Source organism: Aquarana catesbeiana, linkage group LG05 (genome assembly GCF_042186555.1).
Source record: "Aquarana catesbeiana isolate 2022-GZ linkage group LG05, ASM4218655v1, whole genome shotgun sequence".
In the NCBI taxonomy this organism is placed as follows: Eukaryota; Metazoa; Chordata; class Amphibia; order Anura; family Ranidae; genus Aquarana; species Aquarana catesbeiana.
The window spans coordinates 87,441,417-87,463,878 of record NC_133328.1 but is presented as its reverse complement, the minus strand read 5'-3'; the positions used below and the strand labels follow the sequence as shown (position 1 = coordinate 87,463,878).

General features: G+C 42.4%; 1 protein-coding gene across 6 annotated transcripts in view; it reads left to right on the top strand.

Moving 5' to 3' along the window:
• Positions 1–22,462, top strand: part of RNF32 (ring finger protein 32) — a 69,513-nt gene that overhangs the window by 10,398 nt on the left and 36,653 nt on the right. For 3 of the 6 annotated variants that reach the window (XM_073629942.1, XM_073629941.1, XM_073629940.1), the window contains 5 exons: positions 1,434–1,532; positions 9,286–9,550; positions 19,746–19,888; positions 19,989–20,021; positions 21,044–21,168. In XM_073629942.1, coding sequence (XP_073486043.1) covers positions 1,461–1,532; positions 9,286–9,550; positions 19,746–19,888; positions 19,989–20,021; positions 21,044–21,168 — 638 coding nt within the window. In that variant the 5' untranslated portion in view covers positions 1,434–1,460. The remainder of the gene's footprint in view (positions 1–1,433; positions 1,533–9,285; positions 9,551–19,745; positions 19,889–19,988; positions 20,022–21,043; positions 21,169–22,462) is intronic. The other 3 variants (XM_073629945.1, XM_073629944.1, XM_073629946.1) reach the window with 1 other exon arrangement.

The following is a 22,462-nucleotide window of genomic DNA, read 5'->3' as shown; positions in this document are numbered from 1 at the left end:
AAAGCCTCTGGCACTCTGCCTGAATTTAAAGCACAAATCACATTTCAAAACATTTTAGGGGTGTTTGGGGTAAAGCACTACTATGGAGCTGATAAAATACATTGTTAAGTGACTACATGAGGTGAATATAGGGCCAGGAGACCATGCTGGGGAGGTAAGTGAAGACAAATATGTATGAAGGACAACAAAAATAATTACAAAAATATCAAGCATGAATGAGAACAAAGGGGACATTCACAGCATATTCCAATCATGGTAATTAGGGAATGAGGAAAGAAATACAATATATTATCAAACATTAAATACAATAAAATGTGATATTAAAGGATAAAAATCTTACCTTAATATACTCCTTCTGCAGGACCTGTATGATGGCAGAACAGGTCTCTGGGATAATGATCCCCAGAGCCTGGGGGGAGATACCTGTCGAGAACTTGAGGTCCTGCAGGCTTCTCCCTGTCTCCAAGTCCCGCAGGGTGGCGACGAGCCTCTGCTCCGGAGTGATGGCTTGTCTCATGCAGGTATCCTGCCTGCTGATATAGGGGGTCAGCAAAGCCAACAAACGGTGAAATACGGGGTCCGTCATCCGGAGAAAGTTCCTGAAATCATCAGGATTATTCTCACGGATCTCACGGAGCAAAGGCATATGACAGAACTGGTCACGCTGAAGCAACCAATTCTTGGTCCATGAACTCCTCCCCACCCTGTTCATGGACTGGACTTGTGTCAAGGTCAGGACCCCAACACCAAGCCCCCGCACAGCACAAACTCTACGAGGAGTATGTATACGCAACATGGCTAGAAAACGGTCGTCTGCTCAGAACGAAGTAACAGAACGCACTGAAGAACAGCAAGGCCTGTGAGGAGCGACCTGAAAAACAGTAACAAACGAACAAGAACTGAATGACAAGAGTCACGCGTCACTTGCTGCACGCACTGAAGAGCAGATACAAACCCACAAGCACAAACTGAACAGCAGAAAATGATCTGAAAAGCACGAGTCTGAAAAAGCGTGAATCGTCTCTCACCGAACTTTTACTAACACGAGATTAGCAAAAGGAGCCCAAAGGGTGCCGCGCTTGGTTCTGAACTGGCCTTTTCTAGTCTCGTCACCACGTTCTTGGCGATCGGAAATTCCGACAACTTTGTGCGACCGCGTGTACGCAAAACAAGTTTGAGCCAACATCCGTCGGAAAAAATCCATGGATTTTGTTGTTGGAATGTCCGATCAATGTCCGATTGTGTGTACGGGCATACTACTGAGAAGAAATTTTGATTTTGAAAGGAGTTCTAGGACCTTGCCCAGGGTCTCTTGTCTAATATATAATTTATACTGGAGCCATGATTAGCTTTTTAGATTTTATGGCATGGGAAACATATTGTCAATGATTTACAAAGTGAGTTTGCGTTGTGTAATGTTTTCTTTTCTTTAGGTTAACGTGTACTAGCTAGGACACGGAATGGCTCATCGTTTAAGTTCAAGGCCTAGCAGAGCATCTGTTTCTGTTACAAGTGTAACAAAACCTTCAAAGGTATATCTTCAATAAAATCACTCCCACACATGTAAATATGCATTAACAATGATGACACTATGGGACACTCCATGACTGCTATTTTTTTTATGAGGGTAAAGAGTTACTCTGCTTTGTTTTCATGTTCTACCCCCTCCTTTTGAGATAAGAAAGACTATAATTATCTGTTTTTCCTTACGCTCATGCTTGCTGATTGTTCATAAATGCAGCAGAACACACGGCACAACTAGATAGCAGCCGCCACTCAACCTGAAAGTCCATGTAGGTCTAGTGCAAGTGTGCTGTGCTCTGAAGGCAGACAGACAAAATGGCAATATGAAATTGTAGACTGGCACAGTGGCGTCACTAGGGTTGGTGTCACCCGGTGCCAAATAAATTGGTGTCACCCCCCTCCACCAACTACCTCAGTACAGACCCCCCCTCCACTAACTACAGACCCCACTCCATCAATATAGCCCCCCTCCCGCAGTACAGACCCCCTTCCATCATTATAGACCCCCCACTAAGTACAGACTCCCCTCCCTCAGTACAGACCCCCTCCATCAGTACAGACCCCCTTTCCTCAGTATAGACCGCCCACTAAGTACTGACCCCCTCCCTCAGTACAGACCTCCCATCAGTACAGAAACCCTCCCTCAGTACAGAGTCTGCAGACCCCCCTCCATCAGTATCAACCTCCCACCTCGGTGCAGACCGCCCCATCAGTACATACACCCCCCCCAGTGCTGACCCCCATCAGTATAGAATCCCCCCTCAGTGCAGACTCCCCCATCAGTATAAAATCCCCCCCTCATTGCCAACCCCCATTAGTATAGAACCCCCCTCAGTGCAGACCCCCCATTAGTATAGAACCCCCGTCAGTGCAGACCCCCCATTAGTATAGAATCCCCCCTCAGTGCAGAGCCCCCATTAGTATAAAATCTCCCCTCTGTGCAGACTCCCCATTAGTATAGATTCCCCCCTCAGTGCAGAGCCCCCCATTAGTATAGAATCCCCCTCAGTGCAGAGCCCCCCATTAGTATAGAATCCCCCTCAGTGCAGAGCCCCCCATTAGTATAGAATCCCCCCTCAGTGCAGAGCCCCCCATTAGTATAGAATCCCCCCTCAGTGCAGAGCCCCCCATTAGTATAGAATCCCCCTCAGTGCAGAGCCCCCATTCGTATAGAATCCCCCCTCAGTGCAGAGCCCCCATTAGTATAGAATCCTCCTCAGTGCAGCGCCCCCATTAGTATAGAATCCCCCTCAGTGCAGAGCCCCCCATTAGTATAGAATCCCCCCTCAGTGCAGAGCCCCCATTAGTATAGAATCCCCCCTCAGTGCAGAGCCCCAATTAGTATAGAATCCTCCTCAGTGCAGCGCCCCCATTAGTATAGAATCCCCCTCAGTGCAGAGCCCCCATTAGTATAGACACCCCCTCAGTGCAGAGCCCCCATTCGTATAGAATCCTCCTCAGTGCAGAGCCCCCATTAGTATAGAATCCCCCTCAGTGCAGAGCCCCCCCATTAGTATAGAATCCCCCCTCAGTGCAGAGCCCCCATTAGTATAGCATCCCCCTCAGTGCAGAGCCCCCATTAGTATAGCATTCCCCTCAGTGCAGAGCCCCATTAGTATAGCATCCCCCTCAGTGCAGAGCCCCCCATTAATATAGAATCCCCCCTCAGTGCAGAGCCCCCCATTAGTATAGACACCCCCTCAGTACAGAGCCCCCATTAGTATAGAATCCCCCCTCAGTGCAGAGCCCCCCATTAGTATAGAATTCGCCCTCAGTGCAGAGCCCCCCATTAGTATAGAATCCCCCTGCACATGTCCACCCACATACTGTATACATAAAGTTTACAGACCTCAGAACAGCGCGGACCGGACGATACACACAGCCGTGTCCCTCGGGCTCCTCCTCCTCCTGTGTGGATGTAAACAGAGAGGAGGGGGAGGCGGCTTCAGTCCGCTGTGCTGAGGGACACAGCGCATGTCCCGTGGCGCAGATCAGGGCAGCGGGCAGTGTTAGCGGTGCGTGCCGCTACCTACGGGTGTCACCCCTCTGGCGGGTGTCACCCGGGTGCGGCCCGCACCCCCCGCACCCACCTAACAACGCCACTGGACTGGCACATGCTAGTGGGATCACAATACTTCTTCTTTCTTTAACACTTAAGGACCAAGTGTCCTTCCTCCTTGCTTACATGTTTGCTTACATGTTTCAGCCCTGTGTGGGCCTTATTCATAGCCAGGCTGTTGTTAATTCTTCAGCAGCTGTTGTTAATTCCATTTTCATCTTCCTATGGCATCACTGTGTTCTCTTGGCTTGAGGACCAGTTTAGGAGGGCATTTTAATCTACAAACTGGTAAAGCACCACACACACCCCAGTGGCCATTGCACTAAATCAGTCAAGCTTTTGGGTCTGGATTTTACAAGTATTAAGAGTACAGATTCCATTAGCAGTAAGTCCCCTACATATGAACATTCAACTTGCAAACTTGTGTTTACTTGTCCAATCCTGTAAAGCTAGGTACACAATCATTCTTTTTTCGTTCAACCCAGCGGGCTGAATGAAGAAAAAACTGACACATCGCCGTACCATAACAAGCAATGTTGGTGCACCGATCTCCCCCTGTTGTGCCTTTGTGTTCTGACAGGGGGGCTATCTTCTGCCAGAACACACTGATCAACGCTCTCAACTTTTGTCTGCAAGCGCTGACCTTTGTTGGGCTTACGAACGAGCTCCCGGAATGGAACTTGTTCGTAAGTGGGGACTTACTGTACTTTTTGGTCCCCATATTTCTATGAGGTGTTCATACCTGTTTCTAACAGTTCCAGTCCATTACCAAGTCCATTATTCTACTTATGCACAGTAGACATTAGTTTCAGATAGATTTGTTATGTTTCTAATTTAGTTTCGTTATGGAATTCGTTTAATTTGGTTTTGGAATTCGTTTAGTTTGGTTTCAGAATTCGTTTAGTTTTGTTTCGTTTTTGTTAAAATTTGTTTCATTTATTAATTTCTAACGAATTCCAACTTTTCAGAACGATCAGAATTTGGATAGGTCGATCGTTTTTCGAATGCTGTGTGAAGAAATAGCTGGTTGTTAAGCAGTGGGCTGGGAAGCCGGCCGCCCAAATCCTTAACAACCATGAGACATCACTGACAGATGAATGTAAAGAAAAGAATGCCGGCATTGCCTGGCATTAGAAAAATGTAAAAAAAACAAAACAGCGTAGGGGCCCCCCAGTCCATACCAGACCCTTTTCCGAGCAGGCAGCCCAGCAGGTCAGGCGGGGGGGGGGGAGCGCCCCCCCTCCTGAACCATACCAGGCCACATGCCCTCAACATAGGGGAGAGGGTGCTTTGGGACAAGGGCCTCTTCCCAACAACCCTGGGCTTTGGTTGTCGGGGTCTGCGGATGGGAGGCTTATCGGATTCTTGAAGCCCCATTTAACAAGGAGGACCCCAGATCCTGCCCACCCATGTGAATGAGTATCACTTACAGTACATTGTACCCCTACCCATTCACCAAAATAGAAATACAGAGACAGTTTTTGACAAATCCTTTATTAAAAAAATAAAAACCAGTGTCCCCCAATGTAGATCCGACATCAATCATGCCACCCACCGACCCGAAAAAAAAAATCGATCTCGCCAACAGGGAGGTGCTGTGTCTACTGCAGGCTTCTCCTTTTGACAGTTCTTTTATAGGAAATGGGCAGAGCCACCTTCTGATATCACAGAACCAGCATGCACTGGTCCGTGGTGCCACCAGGTGAGGTAGACAGGTGGCCCTGCCCATTCCCTATAATAGAACTGTCAAACAGAGGAGCCTGCAGTAGGCAACGCACCTCGGTGTCGGCACTAGCGATTTTTTTTCTGGTAGGCGAGCGGCGTGATTGACGACGGATCTACTTAGGGGGACACTGTTTTTATTTTTTAATAAAGGATTTGTCTCTGTGTTTTTATTATTTTTTTACACTTTTTTGGTGAATGGGTAGGGGTACTGTGTACTATGTACCCCTACCCATTCACATAGAAGGAGGCTTCCAGATTCCGATAAGCCCCCCGCCCACAGACCCTGACAACCACAGCCTAGGGTTGTCGGGCAGAGCCCCAAAGCACCCACCCCCCCATGTTGAGGGCATGCGGCCTGGTATGGTTTAGGAGGGGGGGTCCTCCCTCGTCCCCCCCCCCTTTCCTGACCTGCCAGGCCGCATGCCTGGATAAGGGTCTGGTATGAATTTTGGGGGGGCCTCAATGCTGTTTTTTTTTTTTTTATTTTGGCATGGGGTTCCTCTTAAAAACCATACAATCCATATGGACTGGGCGGGGGGGGGGGGGGCTACGCAGTTTTTTTCTTTGTTTCTTTTTTTTAAATAACCTGGTGCCGGCAATTGCAACTGCAGTCATCTTATGTATGATTTGACTCGTTTTGTTTGTTTTGCTACAGCATGAGTTCTACATGCTACAGATGCGCTACTTAATACCATTGCCGGAAATAGAAAAATGTAAAACGCTGTGGGGTCCCCTCCCAGTCCATACCAGGTCCTTCGGGTCTGGTGTGGATTTTAAGGGAAACCCCATGCCAAAATGTAAAAAAAAAAAACTGCATGGGTCCCCCAAAAAATCGACACCAGACCCTTATCTGAGCATGCAGCCCGGCAGATCAGGAAAGGGGGTGGGACAAGCGAGCACCCCTCCCTCTCCTAAACCATACCAGGCCACATGCCCTCAACATGGGGGGTGTTCTGTGCCCCCGTCCCAAAGCCCCTTGTCCCCATTTTGATGGGGACAAGGGGACCTGTCTACGTCATGTTGAGGGCATGTGGCCTGGTATGGTTCAGGAGGGGGGGTGCCCTCTTGTCCCCCTCCCCCCTTTTCTGCCCTGCCGGGCTGCATGCTCGAATAAGGGCTTGGTATGGATTTTGGGGGGGACCCTATGCTGTTTTTTTTTTTGTTTTTTTTAACATTTTTCTATTGCCAGGCAAAATTTTCTTTACATTTATCTGTCAGTTGGGAAGCCTGCTGACAGATGATGACTCATGGTTGTTAAGGGCGCGGGCGGCTGGCTTCCAGGCGCACTGCTTAACAACCAGCTATTTCTTCTAATTCAAATTGTTCTGAACAGTTGGAATTTGTTAGAAAACGAATAAACAAAACGAATTTTAACAAAATATGTTACTATTCATTACTATTTCAATTGGAGATTCGGATTTGTATTTGGACCGAAATTAATTGCACATGTCTAATGCACACTGAGCTTTTAGCCCTAGTGTATGAGATCCTGGCATTTTTGTGTGGGCAGAAGGCACAGTCACAATGTCCAGCCCAGCTGCCAGCAGTCTGTAAAACTCTATTGCCCTGTACACACGATAGGATTTTCCGACAACAAATGTTGGATGTGAGCTTGTTGTCGGAAAGTCCGACCGTGTGTATTCTTCATAGAACATTTGTTGTCGGAATTTCCGCCCACAACTAATGTTTGAGAGCAGGTTTTTAAATTTTCCGACAACAAAACGTGTCGGAAATTCCAAGCGTGTGTACACAATTCCTACGCACAAAAGTCCACACATGCTCGGAATCAAGCAGAAGAGCGGCACTGGCTATTGAACTTCATTTTTCTCGGCTAGTCGTACGTGTTGTACGTCACCGCGTTCTTGACGTTCGGAATTTCCGACAACATTTGTGTGACCGTGTGTATGCAAGACAAGTTTGAGCCAACATCCTTCGGAAAAAAATCCACAGTTTTGTTGTCGGAAAATCCTATTGTGTGTACAGGGCATTAGAGATGCTGAAAGTTGCTGCAGGGGAATGGTGCACTGAGTGGTACTAACATTTAAGGCAGTATATGTCCATGGATGAATGCCTAGAACGGAGACTGCTCAGGGCATTCATCCCTAGGCGCATGCTGCTATAAACATTAGTATCTCCTGGTGCACCATCCAGCCGCTTCAGCTTTCAGCCTCTCATAGAGTTTTACAGGCTGCTGGCAGCTGGGCTAGACAGTGGAGCGCCTGTGCCTTCCGACCACATCAAAATGCTGGGACTAAACACCTAGTATACATGAGGCCTTAGTGAAAGAATATTAAAGTGATTTTAAAAGTAATTTAAAAAAAAAAAAGAAAAAAAATCTCTATACTTACCTGCTCTGTGCAGTGGAATTACACAGAGCGGCCGCAAACCTTCTCTTCTCGGGTCACCCGCCGTGCTCCTGGCCCCTCCTCTCTGTCCGGTGCCCCCATGAGAAGCCACTTCCCATGGGGGCACTTGTGCATGCCATGTTGTGGAATCATAGGAGATAACGTGTTATTTATTATTGGCCCTGGAATTATTGCTTTGACCCAAGTCCAGTCCAGGAACAGGAGGATTTCTTGGACCAAAAATTGGTTGCTTTATTAATCATGACCAATTATGTCATATGCCTTTGCTGCGGGAGCTCCAGGAGAATAATCCAGATGATTTTCAGGATTCTCTCCGGATGAGGGACCCCTGCTTTCACCAACTCTTGGCATTGTTGACCTCCTATATTAAAGAAGCAGGACACATGCATGAGGCTTTTATTTTATTTTTTGGTTGAATAATGATTTGATTTGATATATTTCCTATATTTTTGGATGCATAGAATGCACTTTTTGGTTAAGTTCTATTGGCAGATAGCATGTCTAGTTTTCTTTTTTTAATGCACAATAAAAAAATTGTGTAGAATAATGCTTGGCTATGTGTTTTACTTCAAATGACAGTTTGGGAGTAGGCAGTTACATTTTAAAAAATACAATGTAAAATTAACAAGGGACACCAACATAGTTGTATCTTTGATCTTAAAAACTATGGGATAATGGTGTTGTGGTAACTTGCACCAAAAAAAAAAAAATAAAAAGCATAATAATATTATTCTTGATATCACTAGAAAAAAAAAAGCCTTTGAAAATTCATTTGCAATAACTCCATCAGTATCACCAGCAAAGCAGCTTCATTATTATCCCATTATAGAAGATGAGAATGTGCGCTGCATTTCGAGATTTCATAATTTGCCGCGTCACAGATGTTAATTCTCCATTATGAACGCTAGTTTACAAGACCGACCGCTTCTGGCTCGTCCTTGCTTCCGAGCTTCTGACGGTCTTGTGTACACACGCTCGGAAAATCCAACAACAGACATTTGTCCGTGGAAAATTTTAAAGCCTGCCGTCCAACATTTTGTCCGCGGAAAATCGGACAGCAATTGTCCGATGGCTTTAGGAAAAGTAACATCGGTACATATGGCCCTATGTGTATTGTTGGCTCCTAATACTATGGGGTTGATTTACTAAAGACAAATAGACTGTGCATTTTGCAAAGTGCAGTTGCACTCTGCAAGTGCAGTTGCTACGGAGCTTAGTAAATGAGGTAAAGCTTCACTTTGCAAAGATTACGCAATCACATGCAAGAAAAATAAACAAAAATAAAACATTATTTTTGCTTGCATATGATTGGATGATGTAAGTCAGCAGAGCTTCTGCTCATTTACTAAGCTCTGGAGCACCTGCACTTTGCAGAGTGCATAGTCTATTTGCCTTTAGTAAATCCACCCCTGGGTACTGTTGAGTACCTGTAACAAATTTCTAATAAATCAGGCGTTTAGACAAATGTACCAGTTAGTCTAAGACAGGCATCAAATTGTTTTTTTTAATCAAAGAAAATACTTTAGTGTAGTTATGACATATTTATTTTATATACAGGTGCTTTTGCATTAGTATATTTATATGTACTGTTCCTTTATTGTTATATTCTAGAATATGAATGGAAATCAGCAGCCGATAATCCTTACTGCTGTGGCTTTGCAAGATCACATACTAAAAAATCTCCAGCTGCAGCACCTCTCTTTAGTGGATCCGTGTAAAGGAATCAGCAGCATTAGAGGTTCCAGACTTGTGAATAGAAGGCAAATGAAAGCTGTTGTAGATACTGGAATCAGGAGGAAACACGTAGACAAAGTTACACCGAATAGGCCAGAGGAGGAGTATGTGCTTGACCCTGCTGGACCACCGCTAACTTTGGGCAAGTCAATATTTCATGATGCACCATGGGGAAATTACAAATGTTTGTGATGCATAGTTTTTTTTGCTTATGAATGACTAGCAAAAGCGTGTGCACTGGTGCTTATGAAAATATGGGTTGTTAGAGATGGAGGAAAAAAATTTCAAGCATAAGTGAGAGGAAAAAATGTCCCAACATCAATAGTCAGCATAAGAAAATAATATTCCAGTATCAGTGGTCGGTGCAATGGAAGGAAAAAAAACCTAGATCAGTGGTCAGTGGAAGTAAAAAATATCCCAGCATCAGTGTTCAGTAGTAGTACAAAACGCCCAAGAGTTGTTGGTCACTAAAAGGAAAAATATTCCGATGAAATTGTTCAGTAGAAGGAAACATTTCCCTAGCGTTGGTAAGCTAGTGGAAAAAAAAAACTATCCTGAGGTCATTAGGATTTAAACATGCTCCAGCATAGGTAGTCAGGAAGAATGGTACATCATTTGTGTCATGTAGGGTAGGAGATCACTCCAGCTGGATGGCCTGCGTAGGACTTTTCCTGGAATTTTCCAGCACCTGTGGGTCCCCAGCCCCAAGATTGAGGTCTTTGGTGCATGCTTAGTGACAGATTATAACATGGTTAATACGGGAGGCCATTGGCACTAGAGTTGGCAAACAGTTTGAGCCGAGCAAAAGTTCATCACCTGTTCGCCTGTCCTTTAAACACACAAATTTGCGGTGCGCTCAGTGGGATGTTTGTCCGCCGAGCACCCCACAATGCACTGCGTGCTGCATAGTACATTCTAAGCCCTGATTGGGCAAAGCTTTTCCCATTTAGAGCCCAGTGAATAGCTGGTTGTTAAAGAGCGGGCCAGGAAGCCGGCCACGGTGTCCTTAACAACAGGTGAGTCATCAGCTGTCATTGGGGAAGCCCGTTGTCAGCTAATGACTCATCCGTTGTTTAAAAAAACATTGCTGGCAATAGAAAGATGTAGTAAAAAAAAAAACACCCCCCCACCATGTTGAGGGCATGTAGCCTGGTACATGGTTAAGGAGGGGGGGGCGCTCACTCATCCCCCCCCTTTCCTGGCCTACCAGGCTGCATGCCTGGATAAGGGTCTGGTATGAAATTCGGGGGGGACCCCGCGCCATTTTCTTTTCATTTTGGCGTGGTGGTTCCCCTAAAAATCAGCAATTTAAATGTCATTTTTTTCTCTTTATAGATGTCAGTTTTGCTGCAGCAGGTTCTATACATGGTACAGATGCGCCACTTTACAAGCAGACTAACCAGGCACTATATTTAAAGTAATTTTTTCATTATTATTGTTTTACATTAAGCATCCTTAAAAACGATCTTAAAAAAAAAAAAAATTGCATTGATACATTTGCCCCCAGGGCAGTACCCAGGCCCCCATACCCTTGTTATGGCCAATAACTTGCATATAAGCCTTCAAAATAGGGACTTTTGATTTTTCTAGTTGGGGTCCCATAGACTTTAATAGGGTTCGCGGTTCGGGTCCAAACTTTTTACATGTTTGGGAGTTCTGGTGTGAACCAAACCGGGGGGTGTTTGGCCAAACTCTAATAGACACCCTGTACACTGCCCCAATCATCCAAATAATTATCCACTGGGCACCACGGGTGTGCAGTTTAGCTCTATGGGGCTTGTAGTTACACCTATGCACTGGAACACGCACTGAAGCCTGAATGATAATTTAAATCTGGTTTTTGATTGAGCAGGTCCTGAGCATGACAGGGGGGGAGAAATCATCCCACTGGGTATGTTAAAAGTAGTGAGGACCTAGCAGAGGAACCTTATCCTTGTGTTAACCCAAGTGAAGTGAGGCTGTATTGTGATAGGTGTCTTATTATTCCATATACTGGCAAAACCCCTGTCACAAGCAAGAAAAGCATTCCATTAACATATTAATGTCCCACCAAGAAAGATTTTCTTTGTAAAGTTTTAGTGTTTCTGGTACCATTGCTTAAACTATGAAAAATGATGACAACTTAATTTCTTAACAAAAACTAAATTTCAAAAGAATATCAAGCTTTGTGAATGTACCTGTCTGGGCAGAGGTTTATAGAAATCACTACAGACACGGATGTTTTCATTTATCATAAAAACTGTTCAACTTCTACTGACTGTCTGTAAATTCTTTTCTTTTTCTGTGCAGACAGACAGTTTAGTTTTGTTAGCATCTCCCCATGTAATATGGTTGCTTTACTGTCTGCGACTCACACTCTCTGACTCCATGGGTGTTTGCAGGAAATACACAGGGGGGGGATTTGTCTCTTCGGCTAGAGGCCCAGTAAGGGTTCAAACACCTTTTACCTGTTTACCTTTTTGTAGCCAAAAGCTAGGAGACAACATCAATGAAAAAAAATATTTTCTTCTGGCAAGGCATTGCAGCAAGTTAAAACTGAATTCCAGGATTTCAGCGTCTTTGTAAAAGTGAAGGCACAGTATGAGTTAGGTCAAAGGAGGTGCATGACATCTCTGGGCTTATCTCTATTATTTACATCTGACAGTCTTATTACAGTCCCGGAAAACAGCTATCACTGTATTTCAGGGAGCCTGACAATGATGCTTCAGGTCTAGGCATCTTCAACATTAGAGTCAATGTAGCTGTTATGTCTGACCCTCTTCTACTCCTGCCCAATCACAGAAGCCTTTGTATTATGTGAATTCATTCTCAAAATACAAAGGCTTCTCTAAATGGGCAACAAAGGGGAGGGGCAGGCATAGCTGCTCTGTGTGCCTCTCTCTCTCCTCTCACAGCCCCAAGTGTCAGTGTATGCTCTGGCAGAGCAATAAACCTGTCAGATATAAATAGCAGAAATAAGTTCAGGAGATGTCATGCACTTCCTTGGACTTAATTCATAGTGTGCCTGAACTTTTTTACAAACTGGCTAGATTCCTTGAATTCAGCTTTAAATGCTAAATTCCATATGTCCTGGGCTGTGTAGTTGGGAACTGCCTACAGCTGATGATTGACTGCCAGAAACAGCCGATAAGAAGCAAGGGATGGATCCAGTGCAAATAGCCCAGCTTTTGAAATAGAGTGGTATGCAGTGCCAGTAAGGTTTCATACACATGGGTGCATTTGTTCATGCAGTGTAAATAAGCTGGGTATTTCTGGTGCTCAGGGTGTCCTGGAGCTGTGGACAGCTGCCCATAGACATGAACAGGTAAAGGCGGCTGTACTTAGCTATGCACTGCTATTTGCATAAACTAGCACACAGACATAATAATCAAAACACAGGTAGTGCATAGGTAATACTCAGGCAGCCTCCAGCAGTCCCCCAGAGTATGGCTTATCCATAGGGATGTATGTGGTCGCGGCACACATTTGACATTATGTAGAAGGGACAGGATGGGACCATGATGCACAAATGATTGCTGGATAGGAGATGAAGGTATTTTCTCAGATGGGTGGTAGTCAGGAGGACAGGGAGTTTATTAAAGGATAACTTCACCAAGGGCCCATTTACTTATTTTACTGTGCGTTATATTGTGCACTAATGTGTAATGTGCAGCGATTAAGGCAACAATAATGCAACAAACTTCCTTGCATTGCTGCATGCTACAACTTAGGTGCATTGCCTTAGTGCTTTTGGGTGCCATTCAAAACAAAATGGCACTGCAGTACAGCAACACATGTTAGGTGCGTTATTTTGCATTGCAGTAATACCTGTATTGTCACAATGCAAAACTTTAAATGCACCCTAAATTTGGCTTGTTTTAAAGCTTTTTTTGCTGCTTGTTAAAAATGTATGAAAAGTTGATATACATAGTCTAGACACAGGTGCACTTTGAGCAAGGAGATAGAGTAGTCATAGTGGTTAATCCACCCTGCCTCTAGTGCCTAATCTGCACATTATTACCTTTAATACAATAACAAGAATACATAAGAATACATATTGGCAAGTATATAAGTATGTGAAAGCTGTATGAAAAGTTATGTGCTCATTACTTCCCCTTTAAGTATCTAAACCTAAATGAATTCCACATATGTTCCCTAAAGCATTGTCTGCCATAGACAATTATCTTGTTTTTTTTTATCATAAACTACTGTTTTTACCCTTTTTTTAATCCTTATTTGTATGTCAGTGATCACCTCCAACCTCGTTCACTCACTTTCCATCACATGCACATACTCCAGCATCAGCTGCTAATTACTATAGTGATTAACTTTCTGATAGTGACAACAGTGCACCATGCTTGCATGATATGTGTTGGCACAGCCACTTGTCCCAACTGGGGGTTCACTGGTCAGGATGAGAACACAAGAACAACCGGGAGACATTTGTCACCCTATAAAAGGAGAGACGTTTATGGGTGTATCGCCAAGTATTCATCTAATGACAGCTGCAGATTTAAAAGCCCTGTTTTAACTGGTAAGTGGGCTTTTTAATAAAAAAAAATGGGCACTTTTTTAGAGAAATGTTTTAACATTTGATTTATTACATTAGCAGCAGTGTAGTTTCCATAAGGGGTGTTAGTTCAGTTAAGTTTCTTCTTGAATGAGTTAATTCATGACGCTCCCAATGTGACTGATTGATTGCGGGTTTGATGTCTTCATCCATTGTAATGATTGACAGGACAAAAGAGTACTTATGGGAAGTGCCCTGTACTTGTATTCTGAACACCATGTAGCTGTCAGTGTATTCAGTCACTACAGGTGTCAGCGGTAGACGCATAAAAGTAATTACTTCTGCATACAAGGTTAGCCAAGACAAATAAAATGAAAACTACAGTCTAGTTATGAATTAGGCATTGTGTCAATTTCCGTTCATTACTGAACACATAAAGGGTCAGTCCACCAAAATCTCAGGCAGGTTTGTATGTCTCCCAGGCACAGAAGGAGTATCTGGTGCCGCAGTTTTGTAGCTGGTATTTCTTGACATTGGACGGTTAGGATTAGGTGCTGATACTTTTGGTGCAAGGTGAATGTCAGTCATTAGTTCAGTTGATGGTTGTTTATTATGGATTGATGTCAGTTAATCTCAGGATTAGGGGGTTAAGGATTAGGTTAAGGCTGGGTTCACACCATCGCCGTATGCGGCTCCTAGCAAGGGTCTGGTGCATCCTGGTTCACTGTTTCAGGTCCGATTCCCGAATTTTTGGCTGAATTCGGACCTGAAACGGACCAAAAGACGCACAGGGCTCCTGTGAAAATCTGCACCGGAGCCGCAGGATAGATATGTGAACTGGCTCCATAGAAAGCTGGTCAAAATTTCCTGCTATTGCAAATTGGATGCGGGGAACCCATATCCAATTTGCAATAGTGTGAACCCAGCCTTAGAATTAAAGCCTAAGCGTAGCTGAAATTAAAAGAAAAAACCCCAGAAAAATCATCTCCCAACCCCGCATCTGTAATTTTCCAGTGTGGCGATGGTTAATACAACTAGGGGGCTGTCATAGGCTCTCATCAAGAGAGCCCAACAATGCCTGTCCCCTCCACCTAACTGCTCTATTCATAGAAGACATACTACAGCTTCTATGAATGAAACAGGACCTAAAAATGGAAGACGGGCAGATGATTGATAGGTCTTCCCCTCAATTCTTAGATTCCTTTTCATTCAAAGAAACTGTAGTACAGCTGCTATGAATAGAGCTGTTTGAGGGTATGGGTACCTACGAAGAAGTGTACATATTTATTGGCACAGAAAGCTCTACACTCATTAGTATAGTACCAGACTTCCGGTGTAAAAAAGTTATGTACCACTTTCAGGAATTTCAGATCTCTGTGCTTGTATTCCCTGATTTTTACACATACTATGACAATATCAAGGTGCATTCACATTTACTAGATGAATTTTAATATTCTTTAAGCTAGGAATATTCTTTAAGCTTCTTTTGTAGCAAAAGGAGTGAAACTGCAAGGTGGCTGGAATTATGAAAGATCAATCTCACCAATAAAATAGAATGAGAGAAAAATTTAAATATGGCACAGTCAAGCAGGTTCCAGCTATAATGAAATTAGTATGTTTGGGTAGCCCAAATTTGAAATTTATAAATAACAAAGATAGGTATAGCCTCATTTCATTAAGCATGGTAAACCTGGCCATACATCATACATAGTTACATAGTTACATAATAGGTGAGGTTGAAAAAAGTCCAACCTATGTGTGTTATTATATGTCAGTATTACATTGTATATCCCTGTATGTTGCGGTAGTTTAGGAGCTTATCTAATAGTTTTTTGAAACTATCAATGCCCCCTGATGAAACCACCGCCTGTGGAAGGGAATCCCACACCCGCCGCAACCTCCGTGAGTGTGATGGCGGATCCCGCAGACCCGATGTCCGCGAGGATACCCATGATTGTCTCACGGAGAGGAAGAACGGGGAAATGCTAATGTAAACAAGCAATTCCCCTCTTCTGCCTAGTGACAGGACGCTGATCACCACTCCCTGTAATCGGGAGCGGTGATCAGTGTCGTGTCACACATAGCCCCCCACAGTTAGAATCACTCATTTTATTATTCAATTTCCTTTAGATTTACCTTCAGCTATGTAGTGCAAGGGCCTGCCTGGTTGCATGCAAATTGAAAGTGTTTAGATTTGACCTCATATATTGAATGGTTTTGGTAAATCTACAGGAAAATTGTATAATGTATTGCTAGCCTTAGATGCACAGTCATTATACTACATTGCATTACGTTATTACATTATTATGGTGAAATAAAAGAGTAACAATTAAGTAGTTCATAGTAACCAATTAGAAATCAGCATCTAGTACCTGGCAGAAAAGGTGAGACTGGGGTACAACGAATGCCCATTAAATTATTTTTACCACCAATAACACTGTGGGAAGCTCATAAGCCTGTCTTGAGTGGTACAATACAAAGACAAATGGCACTATTTAAATGGGAACGCAAAAATCTAGCAAAAAAACTAGAACTCAATTTTAATGCAGCCTATATATCATTTCAAGATAATCCATCTCAGAGTACAAAATCTCATCTGGAAAAATCTAGATTGGAATACGATCTATTTCTCACTGAGTCAGTTGATAAATCCCTCAAACGCTCCAAACACAATTTCTACATGAATACAAACAAACCAGGTACATATTTGGCTCGGGCATTAAATTCAACTAACAAATCTTTCAAACCAATACGTTTGAAATTATCAAAAAATGTTTACACTTGTAATCCAGTTAAAATAGTCCATAAATTTCACTCACATCTCGCAACTTTATACAAGACAAACAATGAATTGAATCCTACAGATGCTGAATCCTTCTTCTCAAAAATAACCTTACCTGAGTTATCTCAGAATCAAAAAAGCAGTTTGGATGAGCCTATAACTATAGATGAAGTTGCTAACGCTATAAAAGACCTAAAACTTAACAAAAGACCAGGCCCAGACGGCTACTCGGCTTTATACTATAAAACATTCTCAGAAATACTCTCTCCCATTCTCACTGAAACTTTTAACAAACTTCTAGATGGACATTCTTTTCGGCAAGAAACACTAATGGCAATTGTTTGTATGATCCCAAAACCCCTTTCTGATGATACTTCCTGTGTGAATTATCGGCCTATCTCTCTGTTAAACCTCGATATTAAATTATTAGCTAAAATAATAGCAAAACGCCTCAATAGCATTATAGGAAAATTAATACATAGAGATCAAGTAGGCTTCATACCAAATAGACAGGCAGGCGATAATATACGCAGGGCAGTGTTATTGGCACATATTGCTAAAAAACGGAAAATCCCTTTATGTTTTCTATCTCTCGATATTAAGAGGGCATTTGACACAGTATCCTGGCAATATATGCAATATTCATTACAAAAATGGGGTTTTGGACCCCACTTTTTAACATGGATCAAAGCATTATATAATAAACCCAAAGCCTATATAAAATATGCTGGATACAAATCTGAAGCCTTTAATATCGAAAGAGGTACCCGACAGGGTTTCCCATTATCTCCCTTATTATTTGCCCTTATACTCGAACCCATGGCCCAATACATCAGAACAAACCAAACTATAACTGGCATTGAAGTAGGAGGTATTACACACAAATTATGTATATTTGCAGACGATATATTACTTTTTCTATCATCACCACAGGTCTCTGGTCCTAACTTAATACCAGCTCTTGATGGATTTGCAGCCCTATCCGGCCTTATGATTAATCCTAAGAAATGCCTAGTGCTTAATATTTCACTCACAAACATGGAATTGATCCCGGCTAGGGCTGCACTCCCATTCACGTGGGCAGAAAAATCAATCCCATATCTTGGAATTCATTTAACAGCATCTCATTCTGACTTATTCTCAACCAATTATCCTCCTGTATTAAGACAGATCACAAATCTAATAAAACAATGGTCGCAACTTCCTTTATCCTGGATAGGGAAGATTAATGCAATCAAAATGACTATTCTACCCAAATTGCTTTATCTATTCAGAGTCCTCCCTATTCCAATTCCTTCCTATTTTTTGAGAATAGTACAAAAAAGAGCAACTTCGTTTATATGGGGCTCTTCTAAACCACGTATACCTATACACACACTACATCTTCCCAAAAATAAAGGAGGCCTGGGATACCCTAATTTTACTAACTACTACAGAGCAGCACATTTTGCCAGTCTGTCCAAATACCATGCAAAACAGGAAATCCCATTATGGGTATTTATAGAGGCTTCAGAAAATGACCCTCTATTAATATCAAATTTATTATGGCTTGATCCTAAAGACCGCTTTAAAATTCATAATCCCATAACTAAACACTTCTTATCTCTCTGGGATAAACTAAAAACCAAATATCAGTTACAATCTCCACACAATCCTCTCCTTTCTTTTATCAGAAATCCGGCCTTTTATCCGGCATGGATCTACCCAAATTCTTTTAAAGCTTGGACAACATCAGGCATTCAGACACTAAATGACTTCATAGCATCTAAATCATTCCTTTCATTCCCATCGCTTAGAGAAAAATATGATCTACCAAACTCTGAGATATTTAGATATCTCCAAATCAAAAATTTCTATACACCATTCCTAAAGGGGGATACACCATTATCCCAATTATCCATGTTTGAATCAATCTGTACAAAAGATCCATTTGCTAAAGGTACAATTTCATCACTTTATAATCAATTATATGGAATAGCAAATCTTAATAGACCCTCTTACGTTCAGAGGTGGGAGGAGGACCTGGGACGAACTTTAGAAGACACGGACTGGTCTAACATATGGCTCACATCTAAGTCATCTTCACCCAACATCTTAGCACTGGAGACAAATTATAAAGTCCTAACTCGCTGGTACCTTGTACCCGCTAGAGTGGCAAAATATTCACCTAATACCTCAGATCTTTGTTTTCGAGGATGCCCAGAAATAGGCACATATTTACACATATGGTGGACATGCCCAGTAATCCAAACCTTCTGGAAGGAAGCCTTCGTGATTGCATCTAAAATATTTAAAAAAATAATACAACCAGATCCATATTTAACTTTACTTAATCTAAAACCGGAATGGTTAACACTCTCTCAATTCAAACTTATGATCCAACTAATAACGGCTGCAAAACAAACAGTGGCCAAGGCATGGAAATCTCCTACATTGGTACTAGCAGAAACAATTCACAGAATGAATAATACAATGTCCCATGCTAAGATGGTAGCCATCGATCAAAATCAAATTCCAAAATTTGAAAAACTTTGGCATCCTTGGATAAAACAACAGTTCCTGTCAAACTTCAATGACTCTGTCCTGTTGCCATGGTAACAGATTAAATGACTTACAGAGACACCCATTCTAAGGCTTCAAAGAGAACTAAAAAGAATAATAAACTGACGAGCGGGACAACCTTGTGGACCATACCTCTACCTTTCAACCTTTTTTCTTCTTTCTCTTTCCTTTTCTCCACCTTACGATTAAAGCTCATTATCAGAATTTATTTGACCTATATACCCTCTACTTGTAAACAATATGTATAGTAGGTATAAATCATTTAAATACCTACAAAAGTAACTAAGGAAATGATATATATCTTTAATTTAGGTTTACGTGAACCCAATGTTTAATATTTGAAATTTCATGATATTTACCTATATAAACCCTACTGTAAAACGATGAGCTTACTTTATAGATCCTTGTAAACTTACTTTATGTATCTTTATAACATTGTATACTCAATAAACTTCTTTTGACAAGGAAATTATTTTTACCAAATCTCATCCTGTTTGTGTGTAGCTCAGAGACTCGGCATTGTAGAAGCTCCACCAAAACCATTAACTGATGATGAATGGAAAAAAGCAAAGCAGAGATCTGTTGAGCAAGGTGACTCTTTACAACCCTGTTCCATATGTAAAGAAGAGTTTGAACTGCATCCACAGGTAAAGTACAGAATTCAGAACCTCCGCTATTTTATTTTTTCATCTATTTTACCCTCGATTTTCACATTACCATTTTATCATAATGTTGTTTCCTTTACAGGTGCTGCTTTCTTGCTCCCATGTATTTCACAGGGTAAGAGCAATATTTTAATTGTAATGGTGCATGGATACCACAGTCCTGGATTGCTGGGAACTTTATTTTAGCCAGTTCATTTTAGATTTCTTTCTTTTTTAAGTTATGGGAGAAAGGAGTAGAGCCCCTGGCAAGTTTTTACCTCTGTCTGTGTGCCCACTGGGGAGGTTTACCCACCCATTTGTGTTGGTGACCATTGTCTGAAGTATTGGGAAATCCTCCAAATGGGAAACCTGTTCCTGTGACAAGCCTCTAAAGGTGGCCATACACTCTTCGATAAATGCTCAATTTATTTTCTGATCAATCTCCTCTATGAGCAATACTAATTTCCTGCCATGGGGACTGGGCACTTTTTCCTGCTTGTTATCTTTCTGGGCATTGGTCCCTTTACCACCTCCTGAATTCTCCTGCTTCTGGAACCTATGAGAGAGGACCCAGCTGTTGGAAGTGATGGCTCCACCAATAAATGGGTGAGCATATCAAAGTAGGCAATGATGTGGACACACATAGATAGACCCCAGGAAGTAAGCAGAAGAGGAGAGAAGGATCATCATGTGACCGTGGCTTTAATTAAGTAAAATTGACATTAGTTGTTTTTTGTTTTCATACTAGTTCATAGTGGATAGTTGGGGGGGGGGGGGGGGTGTGTTGCTAATATCCTGGAGTTTGGCTTTAAGTAGTAACAAGTAAAAAACAAGTATCAACAAGTAAAGCACATATCTCCGACCATATAATTGATCTTTAACAATCTCCTAAAAGTGTTTTTGTATTTTATGCCTGAGTGATACCTTAAATTTGTTACATAGGATTGCCTACTCTCTTAAGATGGCAATACACATTAAAGGTGATTGATGTGGATTTGTTCACCATTATTTAATGCAAGGGTTTAAACAGTCTATTACATTTCTATGCAATCAGGAAGGCTGTTGTACTGTATAGAATTTGGTAAATCTGAATGAGATTACACAATCAGACTTCTAACATGTGTGTCTGATATATTGCACAAATGTGTTTCTTTGCAGGTATGTTTGGAAGCCTATGAGAGGTTTACTGGCAGGAAGATGTGTCCAATGTGCAGAAAGAATCACTATCAGACAAGAGTGATACATGATGGAGCTCGACTATTCAGAGTGAAATGTGCTACCAGGTAATGTAATGTGGCAATGTGATCTGTGTAAAACACCTTCAAATTGATAAGATTAACCTCTTTCTGATCACTTGTAAGACACATTAAGGGTGAATTTACACATACTGCGGTGACAGGCATTTTACTGCATTGTAAAACGCTTGTCACCACAAGGACTTCAAATAACGTACACTTTAAATAAAGTTTGTACACTTCAAATAAAGTTTACACAAAACAAAAATTAACAAAAAGAGAGTTGTGTGATGCGCCACACTGCCCACTACCACAGCTGACAGTGGAGAGCTGCTGGAGTGGTGAATCGCTCTGGCAGGTTTCCGTTGTGTGAATTTACCCTTAAAGATAGCATTCTTTTATTCAACAATTAGCACCAATGGGTTGGGTTCAGTTCCCAATAGGCACGCTGTCTGTACAGATTCTTTGTGTTCCAAATTGGGGCTTGTATGTGATAGGAATGTTAGCTTGTAAGTTCTTCACTGGGGCGGTTTGCAGGCGCTATTGCGCTAATAATAGCGCCTGCAAAACGACCCGAAACAGCCGCTGCTTTAATTCCAGTGTGAAAGCCCCGAGGGCTTTCACACTGGAGCGATGCGCTGGCAGGACGGTAAAAAAAGTCCTGCCAGCAGCATCTTCAGACCGGTGAAGGAGCGGAGTGTATACCACTCCTTTACCGCTCCTGCCCATTGAAATCAATGGGACGGCGCGGCTATACCGCCGGCAAAGCGCCTCTGCAGAGGCGTGTGGTGGTTTTGGCAGAATTTGATTAAGGCAGAATGAAGACCTAAGTAAAGCTGTCCATAGACAGATCAAAATTTGGCCGGTTCAGCAGAGACCAGATGAATTTCGATGCATCTATGGCCGTCCACAGTTCCAGAGAACTCGATCAAATTCTCTTGAACCAGCTTGTTGGAAAACTTTCCTTCAATTAACACTTGTGTAGATGGGGGGAATCTGTTCAGTTTTTTTTTGATCAGCCTAGTGGCTGATCGAAAAAACTGGCCCATGTATGGCCAGCCTGAGAAAGCAGCTTGCGCCCCCCCCCCCCCTCACCCCATCCCTTTGATTGATGTTGATTAGGATTGCAATAGGCACAGAAAAGCTGCCCCATTTGGATTGTCTCTATTGACTTGGCTTTTTCCCATTAGACACCAACAACAGCATCCTCTCTTGTGTATAGACCGACAGGTGCATTATTTTCATTATATGGGAAAAAATTTGTGAAATGGTTTCCACTTCTACTATACCAGCAAATATTACCTCCAAAATTATATCAGTCTTTTATCGATTCTCTTCTTTC